The sequence below is a fragment of the Silene latifolia genome, chromosome 3 (assembly GCF_048544455.1).
Source record: "Silene latifolia isolate original U9 population chromosome 3, ASM4854445v1, whole genome shotgun sequence".
NCBI classification, from domain to species: domain Eukaryota; kingdom Viridiplantae; phylum Streptophyta; class Magnoliopsida; order Caryophyllales; family Caryophyllaceae; genus Silene; species Silene latifolia.
Genome location: NC_133528.1, coordinates 26,475,764 through 26,496,605, shown reverse-complemented (window position 1 = coordinate 26,496,605; position 20,842 = coordinate 26,475,764). Strand labels below are relative to the sequence as shown.

General features: G+C 33.6%; 2 protein-coding genes and 1 non-coding gene across 4 annotated transcripts; 2 read left to right on the top strand and 1 right to left on the bottom strand.

The window, feature by feature from the left end:
* Window positions 1-7,428: 7,428 nt before the first annotated feature.
* LOC141648868 (uncharacterized) lies at window positions 7,429-9,309 on the top strand. The gene has a single exon (XM_074457577.1). The coding sequence runs from the start codon at window positions 7,429-7,431 to the stop codon at window positions 9,307-9,309; it is 1,881 nt and encodes a 626-aa protein (XP_074313678.1).
* A 3,411-nt stretch (window positions 9,310-12,720) lies between these two features.
* On the top strand, window positions 12,721-20,210 carry LOC141647439 (dol-P-Glc:Glc(2)Man(9)GlcNAc(2)-PP-Dol alpha-1,2-glucosyltransferase). Of its 2 annotated transcripts, XM_074455616.1 has the most exons (8): window positions 12,721-12,951; window positions 13,049-13,137; window positions 14,113-14,446; window positions 15,096-15,366; window positions 18,088-18,225; window positions 18,331-18,535; window positions 19,244-19,386; window positions 19,805-20,210. In XM_074455616.1, the coding sequence occupies exons 1-8, from the start codon at window positions 12,862-12,864 to the stop codon at window positions 20,062-20,064; spliced, it is 1,530 nt and encodes a 509-aa protein (XP_074311717.1). In that variant the 5' UTR covers window positions 12,721-12,861; the 3' UTR covers window positions 20,065-20,210. The 2 variants fall into 2 exon arrangements, with proteins under 2 accessions (XP_074311717.1, XP_074311718.1); XM_074455617.1 differs by lacking the exon at window positions 12,721-12,951 and having other exon boundaries at window positions 14,154-14,446.
* A 315-nt stretch (window positions 20,211-20,525) lies between these two features.
* Window positions 20,526-20,597, bottom strand: TRNAP-CGG (transfer RNA proline (anticodon CGG)). The gene has a single exon. It is a non-coding gene; the product is annotated as a tRNA-Pro (tRNA).
* Between the last annotated feature and the right edge of the window lie 245 nt (window positions 20,598-20,842).

Here is a 20,842-nt window from a genome sequence, read left to right as displayed (position 1 = left end):
TGACGGAGAGGTAGTACATATTTTTTGTTTTTCTAAGTAAGGGTTTGGGGGAAAAAATATTCTATTTGTAACACCCGCGAATTTAACTTAATGAGTAATTTATTAAAATCGCTAATTTAATAATACTCGATTTTAATTGGTATATTATTTATTTGGTTTTATAATTTCAAAATCGTGTTTTCGTAATATAAAAATTAATTTGGTTTCATTTAGACCCAGAATGCCTTAAAAGTCGTAGTGTGAGTCTTTTTAGTGCAAAAGCGAGTCACAAACCAAGTGCCTTTGTTATTGGGATAAAACAAACCTATGGACCCTCTTTAAGACAACCAAAACTCCATCTTTTAGGGTTTTTATTCTCAAAATTTCAGCAACTCCCCTTCATCTTCTTCCCTTAGGAACTATGTGTTTTCCTCCATTAAAGCCTTCACAAAATCAAACCTTAAGACGGATGCCACTTCTTCGTTTCTCAACGACATCCGGTGATTTTTGTACCAATCTTCTCCGCTCCTTCTCCTCCTTCTTTATAGGTAAGAAAGTTCTAACCTTTTGCATCTTTTTGTGAAATGAGTTTTCTCACCCTTTTTGCCTTAAACTTGTTCTGGGATGAATAGCATTCCGGAGTAGTTTTGAGTCGGAAGCGTTTTCTTTGAAGAGCTAAAAAGGTAACGGTGATGGGTTACTCAACAAAGTGTCAAATTTGTGTGCTTTGTTTGCTAATTTTGTCTTTCAATTGTTGAAATCTGAATTTTGGTTGTGTTTTACTTGAATTTTGGTTGAATTGTGTTCTCACATGAATTTCTCATATGTTTAATTGAAGGTTTCAATCTTTATTGTCTTAGATCCGTGTTGGTTGAATTTCCGCCTCTAATATGATGTTTTTCTGTATTAGAATCATGCTAGGACATGTAAATAATTGTTGTGGAACGATTTTGGTTGATTGTAAAATGTTTGGAAAACGATTTTTGGTGGAACACGCGTACAGTGGGTCCCCGCCGGTGGACCGACCGCCGGTTCCCAACCGGCTGGAAGTCCCCTGTAAATTAATTTATTTTCTTGACTTGTCGTGGGTCTCAGCCGGTGGACCGTCCGCCGGTTCCCAACCGGCTAGGAACCCCCTGAAGATTTTATTGGTTTTTGTTCAAATTCAAATTTTAGCCGTGGGTCCCAGCCGGTGGGCCGACCGCCGGCCCCCAACCGGCTGAGAGCCCCCTGTAATATTTTTATGAATTCCCGAATTTTGACCGGAGTCCCAGCCGGTGGACCGGCCGCCGGCCCCACCCGGCTGGGAATTCCCTGAATGCTTTTCTTCGCTTGTAACTTATTTTAATCTTTGATTTACGTATGTATCTTTTCCATGATTAGTAAGTGGTCAATTTAGGACTTGTATACGTTATAATCATGCAAATTATTGTTGCCCTTGTTTGTGACCCGAGTGTGACGTTTTACATAGTGTGACGACTTGACATACCTTATTTACCCCTTTCGGACCTTTGATTACGGATATGTGTGCCATGTTTCCAATTAGAGGTTACTCGATCTTTGGTAACGGCTATGTGTGCCATGTTTCGAGTCTTGGATACAATTGGTATATTGTCTGTCGAATCGGATGACGTCCATCCCGAGAGTCTGGATCCAGGTTTAGACTAGGACCGTATTATGATCGTCGTCCTACCAAGAGGTTGGAGTCTAGGTGGTTGTCTTGTGAGTCATACATGTATATGTCTTACACTTGTTGAGTCGAGTCAATATGGAGTTGGTTGACTTAGTCATCCTACTTCCTTGGATGCGTATTTATTTTAATGTATTATGATATGATCGCCGGGGCTAATGCTCTCATCCGTTCTTATGGTGAGATGCAAGCCGTAAGTATGAATGGGTCGTTAGGAGCCAAGTCTCGTGCAATGTTTGTTATAAGATTTCCAAAAAAATTGCCATGGTTTTCATCTATATGCATTGCGATGATTGTCTACTCGTTATTCTACCTCACATGACTTATATATCAATCTTTTATAATTTGGATAGTGCATATGTCACATATCATTGGAATTCGTGTTTGCGATTAATTAACCGCATCTATGTTATTACCTTTACTTTACTCATATAAATATGCCTATCACATCCAAATTTGCTACTCTATCTTGTTTCTCTTATTACTCTAAAATGAATGATCCCATGATTATTCGTTCAAGTGAATTGTATCTCGTATTTATCATGCGTTGCCTCACATGAATTCTTTGTTATGTTATTTTTGACATATTGTGGCTGGGAGAACCCTGAGTTATTCCCCACTGACCGTGGCGTTCATGTTTACATGAATGACAGGTATTAGTTGACGCATTTATGGGGTGAAGACATGTGTGAGCTAGCGAGCACCATGACCGTTGGACTTTATTTATCTTTTGTTAAACCCACCTATTTCCATCTTGTCATTCGTGGGATATCTTTTCCTCTTTTGCTAGACCCAGTTTGTAATGACCTAAGTTTGCCTATCGTTGCACTTGTTTCATTTCATTAGTGACTGCGTGTTAAACCTTAACTAGTAATAAAAAGTTTTTAAAATATCATATCTTCCGCTTGAATTTATAAGTTACATTTTCCGCATTATTGCGGTGCGTCACACTATTGGAGTGCAATAACTGATACGTATGATAAATTGATAATGATGATCTATAATTGCAACTTCAAGGAGTAATTTAATTAGATTTTGAGGAAGGCAAAGAGACACGATTTGGGTGTGTTTTGACGTAGACTTTGAGATGAGGGGCAAAATATGAAAAATTTATGAGAAAAAGTATGTGAAAGAGTAAAATGCGTATGTGAAAGAGCAACACCGAAATAATTTAGCTTCAAAAAAAACCATCTATACTTAGGCTTCTCACATCGAATTTCTTTATTAAAAGTGTTTCTAAATGACTCGTCTTTATCGGTATTGTTGAGATCCTTTATTCTAGTCTCGTCCAAAATTGTACTACAAAAAAGAGTAAGTTTGTTCATATTGTTATGAACATTATTAAAAATAATGTCATTTGTAAAAAAAACCCTGCATTTAACCAAATAAAAACAATTTTAGTAAAATCAACATTTGGAATTACGTGTTTAAATGTTAATGGGATAATTGACCAATTCTTATACCATACACCCAGGTGTATGGTACTTCATACTCCCAGTATTAATAATAAAAAAAAGTTCCCACTACTTAACAGTTATCACTTTCCATAAACTCTTTCTTTCTCCTGTTTCAAACTACGTCTTCCTTTTCTATCAAAAAAATCATGCATAAAATTTAATTTTCCATCCAACGTAGTGGTTTTGTAATCTTGATTCGAGTTTTGATTAATTAAATTCTAACTTATTAGGTATGTGCTAAAATTACTTCGTGTTTTGATTAATTAAATTCTAATTTATCGGGTTTGTGTTGCAATTACATTAAACCAGAGACGAAGCACAGTACTGGCCCGCTGGGCCATGTCCCGGGCAGACTTTTGAAAAAAAATTACAAAAAAAAAAGTATCCCTTGATCTTCTGGATTCTTCTGATCTTCTCCTCCATTCTCGCACTGCCTATCACCGAAAAAGAGGGCTTAAATTTATAAAAAATTAACTATAATATAATTACCATAGTTAAAAAATTAACTTTCTATATTATGGGATAAAAAAATTCTACTAATTGTTACTGCCTTACTAGAAATTGGAAAACAAAGTAAAACAAAAAAACCAAAGTTATTATAAAAATAAAAAAATAAAAAATAAAAAATACTCAAATCGTGGGTTTCTGCCGATTGTGCCTTGCGGATTGCGGTTGATAGATCGAGATTGCAGAGATCAATTGATCAATTACAACTTACAAGTAATTTCTCGCCTAATTTATTGTTTTTTTTTCATTACGTAAAACTAATTTACTTGATTAATTGTAAATTCTATCTTTACTAGTTTTAAACCCGTGCAAATTGCACGGGTTGTTGTTTCAGAGTTGTTATTATTAAGGTTTTTTATGAGACGGTGTTTCAATAGTATTTATATAAGACATCTCACATGATAGGATACTTACCAATTTAATTTTTTTTGTTAGTTTCTAATGTAGTTAATGACATGTCTAGCAGAGATGTCGCATGAGAGGGTCTCAAAAACCTTATCAACATGTAGAATGTTGTATTCTTGTATTAGGACATGTTTAGATTGAGTGTTACCATCTCCACAATTAATAGTTATACCATCTTATATACTTATATAATATACTTGTTATATAAATAGTTTTAAAAATATGTTATATGTCGTGAAATTTCGTTAAATATATTTGGTAGAAAATTATAAAGTAGATACATACTCTTATTAGATGTTGTGAAATTTCGTTAACTAAATTTATTTTTTAGCATGGGGCTGGCCCATTCATATTTCATAATATAGGTTAACCCAATTTATGAATGTATATTATGGTTTTGTTTGGCAAAACACTTCAAGTAGCTATTTGACCATAATTTCATCTACCTGATTTTTTGCAAGTGTTTGGTAAGTACGTAATTTGACCAAATAAGCTAATAGAAATGAAATGCTATCTCAGGTAGCATTTGAGAAATGAAGTACTTCAAATGAGTTATCTTCCATTTTTTTTACCTCTTTAATCTATAATATTAAAGAATTATCATATCCTTTTACGTTATTTTACCAAAATCAGTTACCTTTTCAGCTAGTTTGGTAAACACTTTTTTATATAATCAGCTATCTTATTCACTACTAATTTTCATCTACCTTAGCAGTTAACTTTTTAAGTTCCAGTTAGCTTTTCAGATTTCAGCTACACCTAGCTACTCGCTTATACATGTCAAGACTTCACCCGTCCTCATAAACCGACCTGGTTTTTTAGGGTTAAAGATTTGTTAATCTTGACTCGCAGTTCGATTAACTCTATTTCAGGGTCGAAACTCAACCCAACCCGGGTTCGGTCATTGGGACAAAGAAATTCAAGATTATTTGTAATCTTAATATTAATACTCTTTTTTATTTTTCTATGTTTTTCCCAATTGTTTTTTCACAATCTCCAATATGGAGCTTTGACTATATTTTCGACATGTAATGTTACTTTTTTTTTCGTCAAAATAATATTTCATGAAAGATAATTTGATAATAAATGTAAATTTTTTAATTGGATTTATTAATAATTTTTATTTTCCAATATATTTACGATAAAATTTATTTCATCTTTATAATAAGTGCCTTAATAAAAGTACAATAAGTAATGAATATAATTATATTGTTAATATTAAATGTGATGGCTTAAAATATGGACTCGTATTCTAACCTTGATATGACCTGTGACCGACTCGCTTAAAAGGCTAATCTCAACGACCCTCATTTATACGATTAAGTAATGACTTAATAACTTGGGCTCCTCTCTCATTTATACGATTAAGTCCACAACATCCTTCGCTTATAAACCCGGCCTCATATAAATTGGGCTCCTCCCAAGTCCCAATAGAACCCTACTTAGTACTTGTAAATTGGAATCAGCTCTCCTTTTGATTGTTTCACTTCAGCGCCGCACCAAAACTCCCTCTCACCTACCTCTCAAGTCTCAATCTATATCATTCTATCTCACTAAATATCATGTCAAATACACACAATAATCCTGGTTCATTCTACTCTCAATCGTCTCATAAATCTAGCTTTTTTTCAATCTCAATCTCATTTTCCTAAAAACTCCCACAAACGATATCCATCCTATCGAATGTTCTTACAAATTTAGGGATGACTTTAATTTCAATGAAGGCTCTCATTCATGTAGAAATTTTAAAGCGTATTTCTTCTAAGATATTCTTTTTTTTTTTTTGCTCTTTTAACATTGTACTTTTGTCAACTTTTATCTCAAAAAATTGCACGGATACCTGCAATTTTACTCTCTTCAAAAATTGCACAACTTCTTAGTTCATTGCTATTCACTCTTTTTTATTTAGTTTCTAGCAGGAGTAGTATTTTTCAATGATTTTTTCGTTTTAACTTTTTTTTGCTGATAATTTTTTATATTGAATAAATAATTGCCTATTTAATGCAAAATTACTCGTTTCCCTGGTAATTCATTTTCCGTAAGCAAAATATCACTCCGTATTTATTTCTGAATATTTTATTTTATTATGTTAAATCGTTTTTGTGTTTTTTTCGTATTAGTTGAATATAATACTCCGTATTAAATTGGTGGATTGGAATAAGATTATTTTATTTCTGAATGTACATTCGAAGAAGTATTCCATAAGATTATTTTATATTATTTGTTGCGACACGGAATTTAGCGCATGTCCGAAAAGACGGATATCTGAATAATTAAATACGTTGCACACTCTTGGGTCCCACCATAACCTGGATTTTCAAAAAAAAAAAAAAGAAAAAAAAATGCATTTATGACGTGCCGCGCTGTACAATGAGTATTGTCTTCTGAATTTATATAGATAAGATTACCATTAGCTCTGCAAATTGAATGAGAAAAAAGATCAATTTTTCTAGATAACTTACCTTAGCTTGATAACATCACTATCGCCGAAAAATCGCAATAGATCGCTTCTTATGAATGAAATTCTTCTCATTTTGATTAAGTTAGGATTTAGGAATAGTAAGACTTTTAATAATAAACAATATTGGCTACGAAATTGAGTTGGGTGATGGACAAAATCGAATTCGAAACTCGCAATATGAGATTGGTACTTGGGTTAGGAGGAGGTGTTTATTGATCTGTAGAAAACAGTAATTGGGAAAGATGAGTTTAGGTGTTTTAGTGGGTTAGGGCCTTAGGGGGACGGGATGTGTTTATTAGTTATTACTTTATTAGGTTGGGTAATAGGTAGGACACTAGGACCGTAAGACTTAGAGTTTTGACTTTACCTAGAATTGTGATGGCTAGTTGCTTTTGATTTTTTTATTTTTAGTTAGCTAAAAATTGTGATAATTGATTTACTGTATGTTATTTTCTATAGTTGTAATAGGTAAAACTCCTACAATAATTGAGTTTTGAAGAGAAAAAATGGCCAAATCATTACCAAATACTACAACCACTGAGGATAATGAGACTACTCATGTCAATGAAAGTAGACCTACAAAAATAATGAGATCGTTGGAACCAGAGACTGATTCTTATCTCGTGGAACGGGATCCTGGAAAACGTAAGCAAATATGTCAATATCCATCCGGAAAATAGAATGAAATAAGGCGAGCTTATATTTTAAAAGATCCATATCAACCAGTGTATAAACCAAAAGACTATCCAAAATCTGGCTCAGATTCCCATGGTTGTAGGTTTCAAGCCTCATGGTACGACAAATTTCGATCATGGTTAGAATATTCCCCAGAAAAAGATGCTGCATTTTGCTTCCCGTGTTTTTTGTTTAATAAGCCAGATAGCAATAGAGCTTTTATTGTCGATGGTTTTTAAAACTGGAAGTATGCCATGGGTAAAGAAGGTGCTTATAATGTTCATGTGGGTACCGTTCCAAATTCACCTCATCAAAATGCAGAGAAACAGTTAGAAGATTTTCTCCATCAAGAAGGACATTTGGCTAATATTTATGCCAAACAAACACCCATCGGTATTGCTAAAAATAGATTGCGACTTACATCTTCTATTGAAGCATTGAGGTGGCTAGCTCTGCAAGGATTGGCAATGATGAGAGGTCGAGATGAGAGTGAAAATTCAAGTGATCGGGGAAATTTTTTGGAACTTCTAAAGCATCAAGCGTCTTTTAATAAGGATGTGGAGAACGTTGTGCTAAAAAATGCTCCTCGACATGCTTCTTACATATCATCAGACATACAAATAGAAATCTTACAAATTTTTAGGGACAAAATAAAGCAGGCAATCAGGGATGAAATTGGTGGACACCCTTTTTGCATTATTGTTGATGAAGCAGGAGATGTGTCTGAAGAACAACAAATGGCTATCATTTTGAGATTTGTTAATAATCTTGGATTAGTGAACGAACGTTTTTTCAGTATTGTTCATGTTGATGATACATGTGCTTCGACTTTGAAGAAAGAGATATTTGAGGTTCTTTCTCATTATCACTTTGATTTGAAAAATTTACGAGGTCAAGGTTATGATGGTGCAAGTAATATGCGTGGAAAATGGAAAGGGCTGCAAGCACTGGTCATTGAACAATATCCTTATGCATATTTTGTTCATTGTTTTGGCCATCGCTTACAATTGGCACTTATAGCAGCAGCAAAGGATGTCGTACCAATTTTCCAATTTTTCTCCAAGTTATCATTCGTTGTCAATCATATTCTTTCATCTTATAAGCGAGTTAACGAACTGCGAAAAGCGTATTCTAATGAGATAGATATGTTGATTGAAGATGGAGAACTTAAAACTGGGATTGGTTTGAATCAGGCAAGCAATTTGCAAAGGCCAGGTGATACTCGTTGGAGCTCTTATTTAAGGTCTATTTCAAGATTAATGAAAATGTTTAGTGCCACTTGTTCTGTTTTTCATAAGCTAATTGATGAAGGAGATACATCCGCTGAATGTGCACAAGCGACTACTGCACTTGATACAATGACTTCTTTTGAATTTATCTTCATTTTGCATCTTATGAAGAAAGTTTTAGAGGTATCTGATTTGCTTTCCCAAGCTTTACAACGAAAATCACAAGATATCATAAATTCATTGCACATTGTTGAGACTACAAAGACACTTTTGCTAAAGTTAAGGGATGATGGATGGGATTGTCTTCTATTTGAAGTCATCTCATTTTGTGAAAGGCGTAATATAGAACTCCCCGTTATGAATTCTATTTATATAAAAAGAGGAGGTCGTGCTCGTCGTCAACATGATCAAAATACTGTTGAAGTTCATTATCGGAGAAATTTGTTTTATGCTACAATTGATGTCCAATTACAAGAGCTACGCTACAGATTTAATGAGAAGTCAGTTGAGTTGTTAACTCTGAATTGTGCTTTGGAGCCTAGATCAGATGGACAACGTTTCAAGATATGTGATATTTGTAATCTTGTGATAAAGTTTTATCCTGAGGACTTCACGGATGCTGAAAAAGAGGAATTAAGAGTACAACTATGTCATTATGAAGTTGAATTATCACGACATGAGGATCTTAATAAACTTTCGACAATATCTGAATTAAATCAGTGGCTGGTGAATACTGGAAAACACAATATCTACCCACTAATTTTCAGATTAACAAAACTTTTTTTAATTCTCTCAGTATCTACAGCAAGTGCCGAACGAGCTTTTTCAGCAATGAATGTTGTTAAAACAACTAAACGCAATAAGATGGATGCCGATTTTTTTGAATTGTCTGCTTATCAACATTAAACGAGAAACTGCAAAAAAAAATTAGCACTAGTTCAGTTATAGATACCTTTAAGGATTTGAAAGAGCGTCGAGCTCTATTATAGTTATATCGCGATTATAGTTTTATATATTTTTTTTAAATTATTGTCACTTTTTAATGTTGTTTATGCATGATTATTTAAATTATTTATATTTATGATCGTATTTTGAATGGAATAATATTATATTATATAAAGACATCAAAAAAAGTGAACTTATAGTGAATAAGTGAACGGGAACAAAAATTCCGGCCCAGGGCAAAATTTAGTCCAAGCTTCGTCCCTGCATTAAACCATAAAAGTTGTATAATACCGTAAATTAAATTAAATTTTTATGTTTTATCTCTCATTATTTATTATTAGATTTGTGATTTCGAGTGTGATATTTATCATATGGCACTATCATATTCACTCAGAATTTAGTGAATATGATAATTTAATTTGATGAATATGTTTTATCAAGTGTGATATTCATCATAAGTCACTATTATATTCATTTTGATTTTAGTGAATATGATAATATAATTTGATGAATATGTAGTATTTAGTGTGATATTCACCCTATAATACTATTATATTCACGTTGAGTTAAATGAATATGATATTGTAGTTTGATGAATGTGTGTTATGTAATGTGATACTCATTTTATGACACTGTTATATTCACTTTGAGTTTAGTGAGTTTCGGTCTAATTTGATGATTATGAGCTGTAAATTTGATAAAACTCGAATACAAATAGATGAAAGAAAATTACGGATTTAATAAATTCAATAGGATTTTAAATTTGATAAATTGAGTAATTTAGAAAAGAAAAAAAGAGGTACTGTGAGAGATGTAGTGGACTAGTGGGTAGTTTATTTTTTAATTTTTAATTTTTTTTTTGCCTATAACTACCATGGGTGTATCTTACTCCCTACTTCTGGGAGTATGATATAATTTGCCGATAACTGACTAGGCAAATTGTATATATAACTATAATCAAGATTAGCATTCTACACGAGGCATAACGTAAAGCTTGAAGACGTTTTTTGGCATAATTTAGAGCTTGTTTTAATAACAGGAATATTAATCAATTATATAATTACTAGTACTTGAGGCATTATTTGCGTAACATTTGATCGAGGCAATTTTATACGGAGTAGTACCATGCACCCATTAATAATTCTTGTAAATTTCCATTACTTCTCTTTTATGAAATCGACAATAATTTTGTCTTTGGTTTTAAATTTTTAATATAATTGTACATTATTCTACTTTATGAATTGGACTTAATGTCAAATATCGTTAGTGCTCCATTTAACCCATCAATTTGCATCCTAGTACGATGCTGTATCACCGCTTCTCCTCCTCGAATTCCTTGTTGTCCTCCACAGATTCACCGCTCCCGACTTATCCCTTACAAAACCGTCCTTCACTATTTATGACTTTATTTTCTTACCAAAATAACGTATGTCTCACACACGTACAATTAACTATTATTATTATTATTATTATTATTATTATTATTATTATTATTATTATTATTATTATTATTATTATTATTATTATTATTATTATTTTAATAATATATCCATTATTATTAATATTATTACTAACATATTTATTATATTTAATATTATTATATTAATAAGTTATTATATTAGACCTATTATTATTATTATTATTATTATTATTATTATTATTAATATTATTATTATTATTATATGCTTATCATATTTAATTTTTAATGTATTATATTATTATTAATAATGTTATCATTTATATTACTAATATATTATTACTACTATATTTATTATTATATTACTATTTTATTTTTTATATATCTTATTAGATTATTATTATATTATATTAGTATATTATTATTATTATTATTAATGAATAATATTTTTATAATATTTATTATTATTATTATTATTATTATTATTATTATTATTATTATTATTATATTTTATTATTGGTATTATTGTTTTTATTATTATTATAATCTTTTTGGTTATTATTTCTATTCAGTTCAGTTCAGCTTCATTAAGTTCAGTTCGTTTCAGTTCAGACAATTTCAGTCCAAAAGAACAGGGCCTTAGTAGTAAGAGGGATGCAAATTTTAAAAAAATTATACCCTTTTTTAAATCAAATAAAGTTATTTATTGTTTGGAATAGTGGGACTCACTTGTAAATTAAATATGATATAATGATAAAGTCTAATTATAGAATAATTTATTTGGATGGGAAAATATTAGTAAGCTCTTATTCTTTTAGTATATGGAGATGAAACAGAATACAAGATTAACTTAAATATAACCATTATATTTATTTTAATTAAATTAATTTGAGAAATCACTATTTCGTACGGAGTAATAATTAGTAGCAAATTTAAATACGCAAATTATCAAAGTAAAATATTACTCCGTAGGTTATTAAAATAAAAATTTATTTTATAAGCATATTAAGTATTTTAATTGCACTGATTGTTGGATTGGTCCTATATAAACCTGTCAAAATCTGACCGACCCGTTTTTTCGAAGGTCTATGCCCAAAAATATCGACCCGCGACCTGCTTGACCTCAACATGAAATTACCCGTTAATTTAGGATCAAAACTCGAAATATTAGGATCAAAGATACATCAAGAATTTAATTGAAATATTAATATTTTACACAATATATTATTTTTGCAATAATAATTAAAAATTACTCATTAGTTTGTGTTTCAAATTACAAGTGTAATTAAAAATTATTTTTATATAACTGTTTTGGTCTATAATAAGAAAATAATTATTTAAATAACCACGGAGTATCTCTTGTTCCGAGTTCAGACCCTTAGAAGTTAGACGTGACAAATTTAACCCGACTGAATCGGACCTGACACCGAGACTAAGACTCGAACTTGAATCGAACCCGGCCCTGTATAACTTGACCCGAATTTTTATTGTTGCAAAATGGTAATTATACATACATAACTTGATAATAGTTTACCCGAATCGCCCCGAAGTTTGTAGACCCGAAATGACGTGACAAAAAATTGAACGACCCGAACCCGATCCGATTGATCCGTTTGCCAAGTTTACCCTAATCCAACCTGGAAACCGACTTACTGACTTTAACAGGTTTAGTCTTACAGCAAATCTCCCTTGTGACAGGCAAATCTGTCACAAGTTTGTGACGATGCAAATACTACCCACCTGGGTAGATAAAACAAAACAGAATGTAGACACTTTTGTCTTATCTCCCCATATAATAGTATTGATCCGTCATAAGCTTACGATGGATATACCCGTCACAAATAAAAATTTGTGCTAGTCTTATACTCCACGAGACCGTCTTATAAAACAATTTGTTATTGATGCATTGAAGTTCAGCCATTTGGGTACTTGGGGTCCAACAAATTTGCATCTTTACTTGAACAAACAAAGCCCGTCTAATTGCTTCATTTTTTTGTTCATCTTCGTCTTCATAACTTCACTCCTTCTCCTTCTTCTTCTAAAGATCTTCAGTCTGCAGTTTGTTGGAAAGGAAGATCATATAAATAAACAAATAAATGGGAAGAATAACAGTAGCATTATTAGTGGCTTCATGGGTTATCCCCATTTCATTGCTTGTCAATCACATTGTTCCTCATCCTTACATGGTACTCTCTCCGTGCCGATTATTTATTTACCTTTGATTAAAATACCGTTCCCATAAACTAAAAGTTGGAGTTTGTTTTTTCTATGTTTTTAATGCAGGATGAAATATTTCACATCCCACAAACTCAGCAATATTGCAATGCCAATTTCCGCAGTTGGGATCCCATGATTACAACACCTCCTGGCTTGTATGTTCCTGATTTTGTTATATTAGAGTAAAGATTGATTAAATTTTTCATTTTGGGTCATTTGGAAATGGGTTTATGTGTTTGGGTAAGGCTGAATATATACTGTCAAGAAATCATCTTAACCAAAAGCTTAAGCTGATGGTTGAAGTCTCATGATCGGTTTTATATTCTAACATATACGACCCCCTACCAGCAATTTGCGGGAGCCCTTGAGATACTGGGTATTGTTGTTTTAGTTGTATGATAATGGGTGAAGTTTTTATTCTGTGTAATTTGGAATTAGTAAGTATGTTTGATAAGGCTGCGTACAAATTAGCTTCAAGTGATGATTATTTTAGGTGCTGATTAGTTAGTTAGTATGTGTAATTCTCGAGTTAAATTAAACAAGTGGTAAACTTAGGAATAAAGATAGATATGATGTACTGTATTTGATTAATCTAAGGTTCTAAGCTATTTCATTGCTGTAAAAATATTAAACTAGAAGTTACTAGTTACGAATCTAGAAGAACGATAGGATGATAAATCACATGTAGTGTAGTACTGTAGTTGATTAACCAATAGTGATGATATTCAAGCTTTATGAATAAGGAACTGAGATTTATATATATGTCTGGGTTGTAATCCTAAGACATTTTAAGGCGAAGTTTAAATATAGCTACCCACGTAAACTAGTTGGATTAAAGGGTTAATCTTCATAAATTCGGAAGAATATGATAATGATTCTTGTTAATGGCTAAACGGGAGAATTATATATATGGCCAAAGGTTTATTTTAGATGCTAGCTCGAAATTGCAGGAGTATGCAACTGTCCATATCATCTTGAAACTATAAGTCTAAAACTACTGGTGCCCTAAATATACTCCGTTGGTTGATTTTTTGCTTTTGAATTCCTGGTCATTTTTGGCACATTTTAGGCATAAGGATGAAGTAAATTGGAATTAGAAATTGATGATATGTAATTCAAAACCTTTGTAGGTACTATCTTTCACTAGCGCATGTTGCTTCTTTGTTTCCAGGCATGCATTTGTTACACCAGGCATCATCATTTTCCGATCTATGTTCCACTGCTATACTTCGGTCTGTCAATGGTGTTCTAGCTATTGTGTGCGGCATTCTTTTTTACGAGATAATCACTAAATTAAGACCAACACTTGATAGAAAAAAGGCTACCCTGTTTAGTGTTATTCTGTCATTGTACCCTCTTCATTGGTTCTTCACCTATCTTTTCTACACTGATGTAGCATCATTGACCGTGTTCCTCGGCATGTACCTCGCATCCCTGAAGAACAAGTATCTTTTAAGTGCTTTGGTAAGTTGACCTTGAAGGTCTTCCCTGTTTTGTGCTCATATCCATGAAGAGACTCATAAACCCCATATCCATGAAGAGACTTGGTATCCATTTCAAGTCGAGTCAAAGACTCATTATTCTTTGATCCTGAATTAAGATGGAGTAAAGTAGTACGAGTCATTCAACTAGCTGTGCTTCTTTTTATTGTTAGGTAGTAATTATGCAATAGTATGCCCGCCATCATATCAACTAACGAGGGCAGGGCCTGGGGCCTAATGAGAAAGTAAGCAACGACAGTGCTGAAAATAACATCACAGACTTACAGTTGATGGTGTTGGTAGTAGTGAGAAGTGGTGGCCGGATGGTAGTATAATTAGCTTGATTGAGTTTAACCAATTTTAAGGTAAGGAGAATGTGGGTCGTCCGCTCATGGGAGGAAATGAAAATGATTTTTCACAAGAGCTGTTAAAATTTAAATGGATGGTTGCACTACATGGCTGCTGATGTGGTGTCTGTTGTAACAAAAAATTACCACCTTTACCCCCACCATTTGGGCATTGCGGGAACACTTGAGGCACATAGTAATGTTGTTATTGTTTTAATGATGATGATACTTCACAGGATCTTTTGCATGGTTTATTCATAAGCTTTATCAATCTGTTTCTTGCAGCTTGGAGCATTGGCAATATGCATTCGACAAACAAATGTCATATGGATGCTGTTTGTTGCATGTAGCAGCATAATTGAGATGCTGCTGGTCCATGGGAGACATAGCACCGTGAAGGAATCTGGAGTGTCTCATGGGGAAAAGATTTGCATGACTCCTAAATATGACATTTCAGTAAATCCAGGACTAAAACGACGAAAAAACACAGTTGATGCTCCATCTCCTGTAATTCCTAATGATCACGAGGCTGCTGTTTCTAGCGCATATATCTCAGGTTCTTCTCCCTATTTCTTATTCTATTTGTTTTGAAGCAATCACTGAACACACTTAGCCTTTTAACATAATCAGAATCAAAAGTGCTGCTCTTGACAATCAGAATCGGGGTCATGGTCATGTGATCTCTTTTGTGCATCTCTATGTTCTTGACTTCTTATAGATGTGCCTGATTGATATTCTTTCCTTTCATTGGTTTTTTGAGCTGGATTTGTAATCATGGTTTACTTATTTTGTTAACGCTGGTTAGCTAAGCTATCTGCATCATGTTGTATCATTACTTTTTATATGTGATGTGTTATTCTCTGGTTCTACTCCACGTTGTCATCATCGATTCCTTAGTTGAAAAGTTATCTTGTAGTGTTCCTTATATGAATGCATTCTTAGTACTCGCCAAACCTGACTTTTTAACTCCAGTTCTCAGAGCTTCTAGACGTTGACCAATTTGTTGACCTATATGTTCAGATGTCAAACCGGCAAAAATGTATTACAATGAACATCAAGATGATAACTAAGGCGCATAAATCAGTTTCCTATTATGTAATTACATCATAGACCTTAGTTTAGTTCCCTTTGTTTTAGGTGGGGGGCAGTTCGTCATATGTAGTGGCAGCTATTTTTTTTTTCTGGTGTAAAGGGAGCCTGAAAGGGCGATTTTGATGCTGACAGGATTTGAACTTAGGTCATGAGCACCACCTCTCATAACTTAACCAACTAAGATAGTTGACATCTGCGTAATGACAGTTAGTTGGTAGCTATTCAGTACTCTCTCCTTTCCATTTATTTATATATGTTCAGGTTTTGCACAATTTTTGAGAAAGAAAAATTAGTGTGTTCAATTTCACAATTTTACCCAAAATGCTCTAACCCTAAGCACTAAACCCACCGCCGTCAGTCCTAAACCCACCCACCACCCAGCAAACTGTCACCACCACCACAAAAGAAGTGCATTTGCAAGTTTCCTTTTTTGAGCGTTTGGGTTGACGAAATTGCTGAGTAGTGACCAAAAACCATAGAAAAGTCTAGCCTTAGGGGTCGGGAACTCTGATTTAGCTTGTCTTTAAGAGCTAGTAATACTGTGGGTTTAGTTTTCACTCTATCTGGATCAGTTCGTTTGTAATCTTTAAAACAAGCCTATAATTCAGGTTTAAAATAATTTTCCCCTGCCCTCGATACTTTATTTTCCAAACCGTCAATTATTTAACTTCTCCAATTCAAGCCCTAGCAGATCCCATCCAGCAGTGGCTACATCACCTCCCTTGTTCTCTATCCTTGCTTGCATATGTAGCAAACCAGCCATAACCTCGTCTTCCAGCTTGCTTATCAGGCTGTTTTGATGGCGAGTCTCCTTCAATCTCCCTTGAAGGTTTAATCCTCTATGATAGCCTTTTACATTGTTTTCTTGAGGTTAGCATGTTCTGCAATGTTCTCTTTCCTCCCTTCATATCTTATTAATTAGTGCTACACGATGTGGTCTGTATTCCGATTTGGTGATTTTTGAGGATATTTGTGGACTATGGTGCGCAAGATAGAATAAAAGGGCCTGGTTATTATGTTTGAGTGTTATTATTAAGAGTTGTGAGTTCTCTTTTATAATCCCTAGCCCGTAGTAGCACCCACATCACAAATTCATGATACATGGAAATGTTTTTCGACCCTTCTCTTTAGAATGTGAATATTTTAATTATTGGAACTCCGAGTTGGTTGTAGCGAAATTCCTCCAAAAGAATAGTTAATATCTAGCTTGAGCTGGAAGGCAGTGGTTTTGTGCTTTGGTTTCTTGCGAGGTTCTGCACCCATATCTGTCTATCTCAAAGTAATTCATGGCACATGAAACGCTACTAGGCACGAGCTCAAATTTCATGAATTCTCTTGTTCTACCATAGGGAGTTGTGAGGAGAAAGGTGTTTTGATTCTTCTCATGTGGGTGTGTTGTAATTTTACCATCTTTTTTCCATATAATAAATAGACAACTATTCCTTCCAATCAATATTACAAAGTACGAGTGAAGATATCAATATTAGTGTTGTTTTGAATATTTGTCCGCAAAGTGCAAAAATAACAAGTAATATAAAATTGACTCCGTATTATTTATTGTATAAAAATAAGTATATGTGAAGTATTTCTGGAGGGAGTAGTTAATACATAGAAAACAAACGTGCGTATAAGAGTGTTCAAGAACGGTTCGGTGAATGCTTATTCGATTTAGTTTGGACGCGGTTAAGTTCGGCCAGATCCTAAACCAAACTTTTCAAAATAGTTTTTAGTTGTTCGGTTAAATGTCTGAATGGTATTAACCGATTCGGTAAAAGCTAAACCTTAATCGTTCAAAATATATTTCATTTTGTATTTCCGTTTATTTTTAGTGATTTCATCAAATCTTCATGATTGTTTATACCCAACACAAATTTTCACTAAGGTGTCGATCAATGAAACAAAAGAGAAACATTTTAATATTATAAGTTTTTTAGTTTTAGGTAGAACAGTTCGGTTAACCTTTTTTCTAAATTCGCGAATCTTAATTGGACGGTTTCCATATCGAAGATAATAGTTCGGTTCACCAAACCTCTATCTCAAAACAGTTCGGTTAACCAAACTAAAAATTGCACATGTTTTAGTTTTTCAATTCGGTTTTTTCGATTCAGTTATTTCTGCTCATGCTTACGTGTGTACATGCATTTAGATGAGATGGACATCTGTGAAGTGTTTGATTATTTTGCAGGTTTGATTGATGAGATTCATAGCATTCTCAGTCGAGCATGGCTTTTGAAAGTGCAGCTTTTGGTGTCTTTTAGCCCCTTTGTTTTGGTGCTGGGATCCTTTGCCGTATTCATTTATTGGAACGGAAGTGTTGTTCTTGGTACTTGCCATCTCGTTATGCTTTCTTTTTACCCTTGTTTTCCACTTCTTACATATTCTCTTCTCTTGTACTCTGCATTTATCTCGTCTAGTCTTTGTGTTTCAGGTGCAAAGGAAGCCCATTTTGTATCTCCTCATTTTGCACAGATAATGTACTTTGCGCTTGTTTCGGTATTGTTTAGTGTTCCATACCACCTAACTTTGCGCCATGGATTTGGTCTACTACAAATGTTACGAAAGAGTAAGCCGCTTAGTTTTGCCCTGGTCTTTGGGGCTATGGCTGCAGGTGTGGTTTCTGTGCATTTCTTCAGGTGAGATTAGAGACAACTTCTTGATATTTGCTTATGTTATTTTATTTTATTTTATTTTATTCCCGTTCTCGTTGGCCTTGTATATTTGCCTGTGTCACGCTATCATTTACTATTGAATCACGATGACCATCTTTCGGAACTTATTAAAAAATTCCTTATGACTCTGGTGTTACTTGTTCTCCTGAAAAATTTGAGACGGTATTCATTGTGATATTCCAGGGGGAAATGGTATTAGGATTTAGGAATGAGAGAGAGAGAACAGGATTGACTATTCATTGAGTTAGTATTGAATATAATCTTACGTCGTGCCTAGTGTTGTTTCTCATGTTCTACAGGGGATAGGGCGTATTTTTTTTTTTCATGAAATTGAAACTGTACATGTGGGCAGTTATTACTTCTCGACATACGCACTAATCTACGTTCATATTCAATGGAGATGAGTACTTGCTATTCTGTGGCTTCAGAATTCAGAAAATGACTGATTCGAATTGTGACGCTTCTTATGTTATGAAGTCGCATTCACTATATGTGATTTTCACATAAGTTTCACCATGAGTCACTTGAAAGACTGATAGTCTAACTCCCTTTCCCCGCATTAGATTGGAACCTTTGGTGAACTTGGATAATGTTTTTATTGTTTGTATGATGAATTAATCAACCACTTGTGTTTATTTTTTAACAAAGGTGGTTATGCTTTGACTATTATAGTTTCGCACATCCGTATCTTCTTGCGGACAATAGACACTATACATTCTATATTTGGCGGAAGGTCCTCAATGCTCACTGGTCGATGAGATACTTGTTGGTCCCGGTGTATGTTTACTCATGGCTATCGATTTTGGGCATTCTAGGTAAGGAAACCCAGTATTTATGGTTTTCTTTTTCCTTCTATGCTGAATATAACAACCATTCATTATGTAATAGATCTACCAGTCAGGTTGTTCTGATCGTCTTCAAGTCGTGTTATTTCTGGTATGGATCAGTTTAAATGGGGGTCATTTTAGGTTTGTGATTATCAAGGTTTCTGTGCAGTCTTCGTGATTAAGGTTTGCCAGGTCTGCTATGTACTCCGATAATATAAATCAATATGATATTATGATATTATAATTCACTATACAATGGGTTTTCGCTACTTATATTATAAATAACCAGCTAATCATCATCTGGAATCCAATCCCACCTACGTCGCCAAAGGCGGATCCTGCTTTTGAGTCGATAGGTGTAATGTTGGTGAATATTTTCTGAAGCCCTCTTTCTTTCTCTTTACAGGGAAGACTAAGAGCAAAATATGGGTGGTGGCTTATTTCTTGGCTTGCGCTGCCGTTCTCGTGCCTACTCCATTGGTTGAGTTTAGATACTATACCATACCGTTCTTTATCTTTATGCTTAACAGTGGAATTGAAGAAACTAGAAAGTGGCTTCTTATCGGAATCCTCTATATAGCAATCAATGTTTTCACCCTTTGTATGTTTCTGTATCGGCCGTTTTACTGGACTCATGAAGCTGGTGTCCAGAGGTTCATATGGTAGTTAGCATGAAACTATTTACTACAAATGTACTCTTTTTCGGAGAGTGATCAATTTACATGAGAGTTTTTCGTGTGCGTCTCTTATGAAAATGTAAGTTTCTTGATATAGTTAATATCTTATAGAATATACAGTATATTCTTATTTAAGATCATTGTGACTTACAACCCTCTTATATGATAAAATGTGTATTTACAAGGCATCGTTGACAATTTTTCTAATTCAGAAAGCAAAAGGGTTACAATAATCTACACAACAATATCGCTGTGTAAAATAAATGGCAAAAATAGTACTCATATTAAATAACTATTGTTGAACCTTTACACCTCATCTGAATCTAAATTACATAATTCAAAAATGCAGCCAGTAACGAAAAGAATAAAAGCCACAAAGTAGAGGAAAATGTTTGCACAAAGCATATTCACTGGATACTATTTCTTGGTGCAGGATGATTAAAAAAAATAGGGGTGTTGCGAGAATCGAACTCACGACCTCTCGCACCCGAAGCGAGAATCATACCACTAGACCAAACACCCATGTTGTTCTCTAATTTGAGATTTAAAAATAAATTCTATTATGACGTTGATAAGTCTCTCAATCCACTCGTCAAAAGTCAAGACAGTTCAACCCTCAAGATATCACCGTTATGTGATTACATTTTGTAATTGCTTTTACGATGATTATTTATAATTTCAATACGGTTATAATTATAAATATATTACATTGATCTACGTTGCTTTTTGTTGGAATGCAGGCTGTAAAAGCCGATAATTCGTTAATT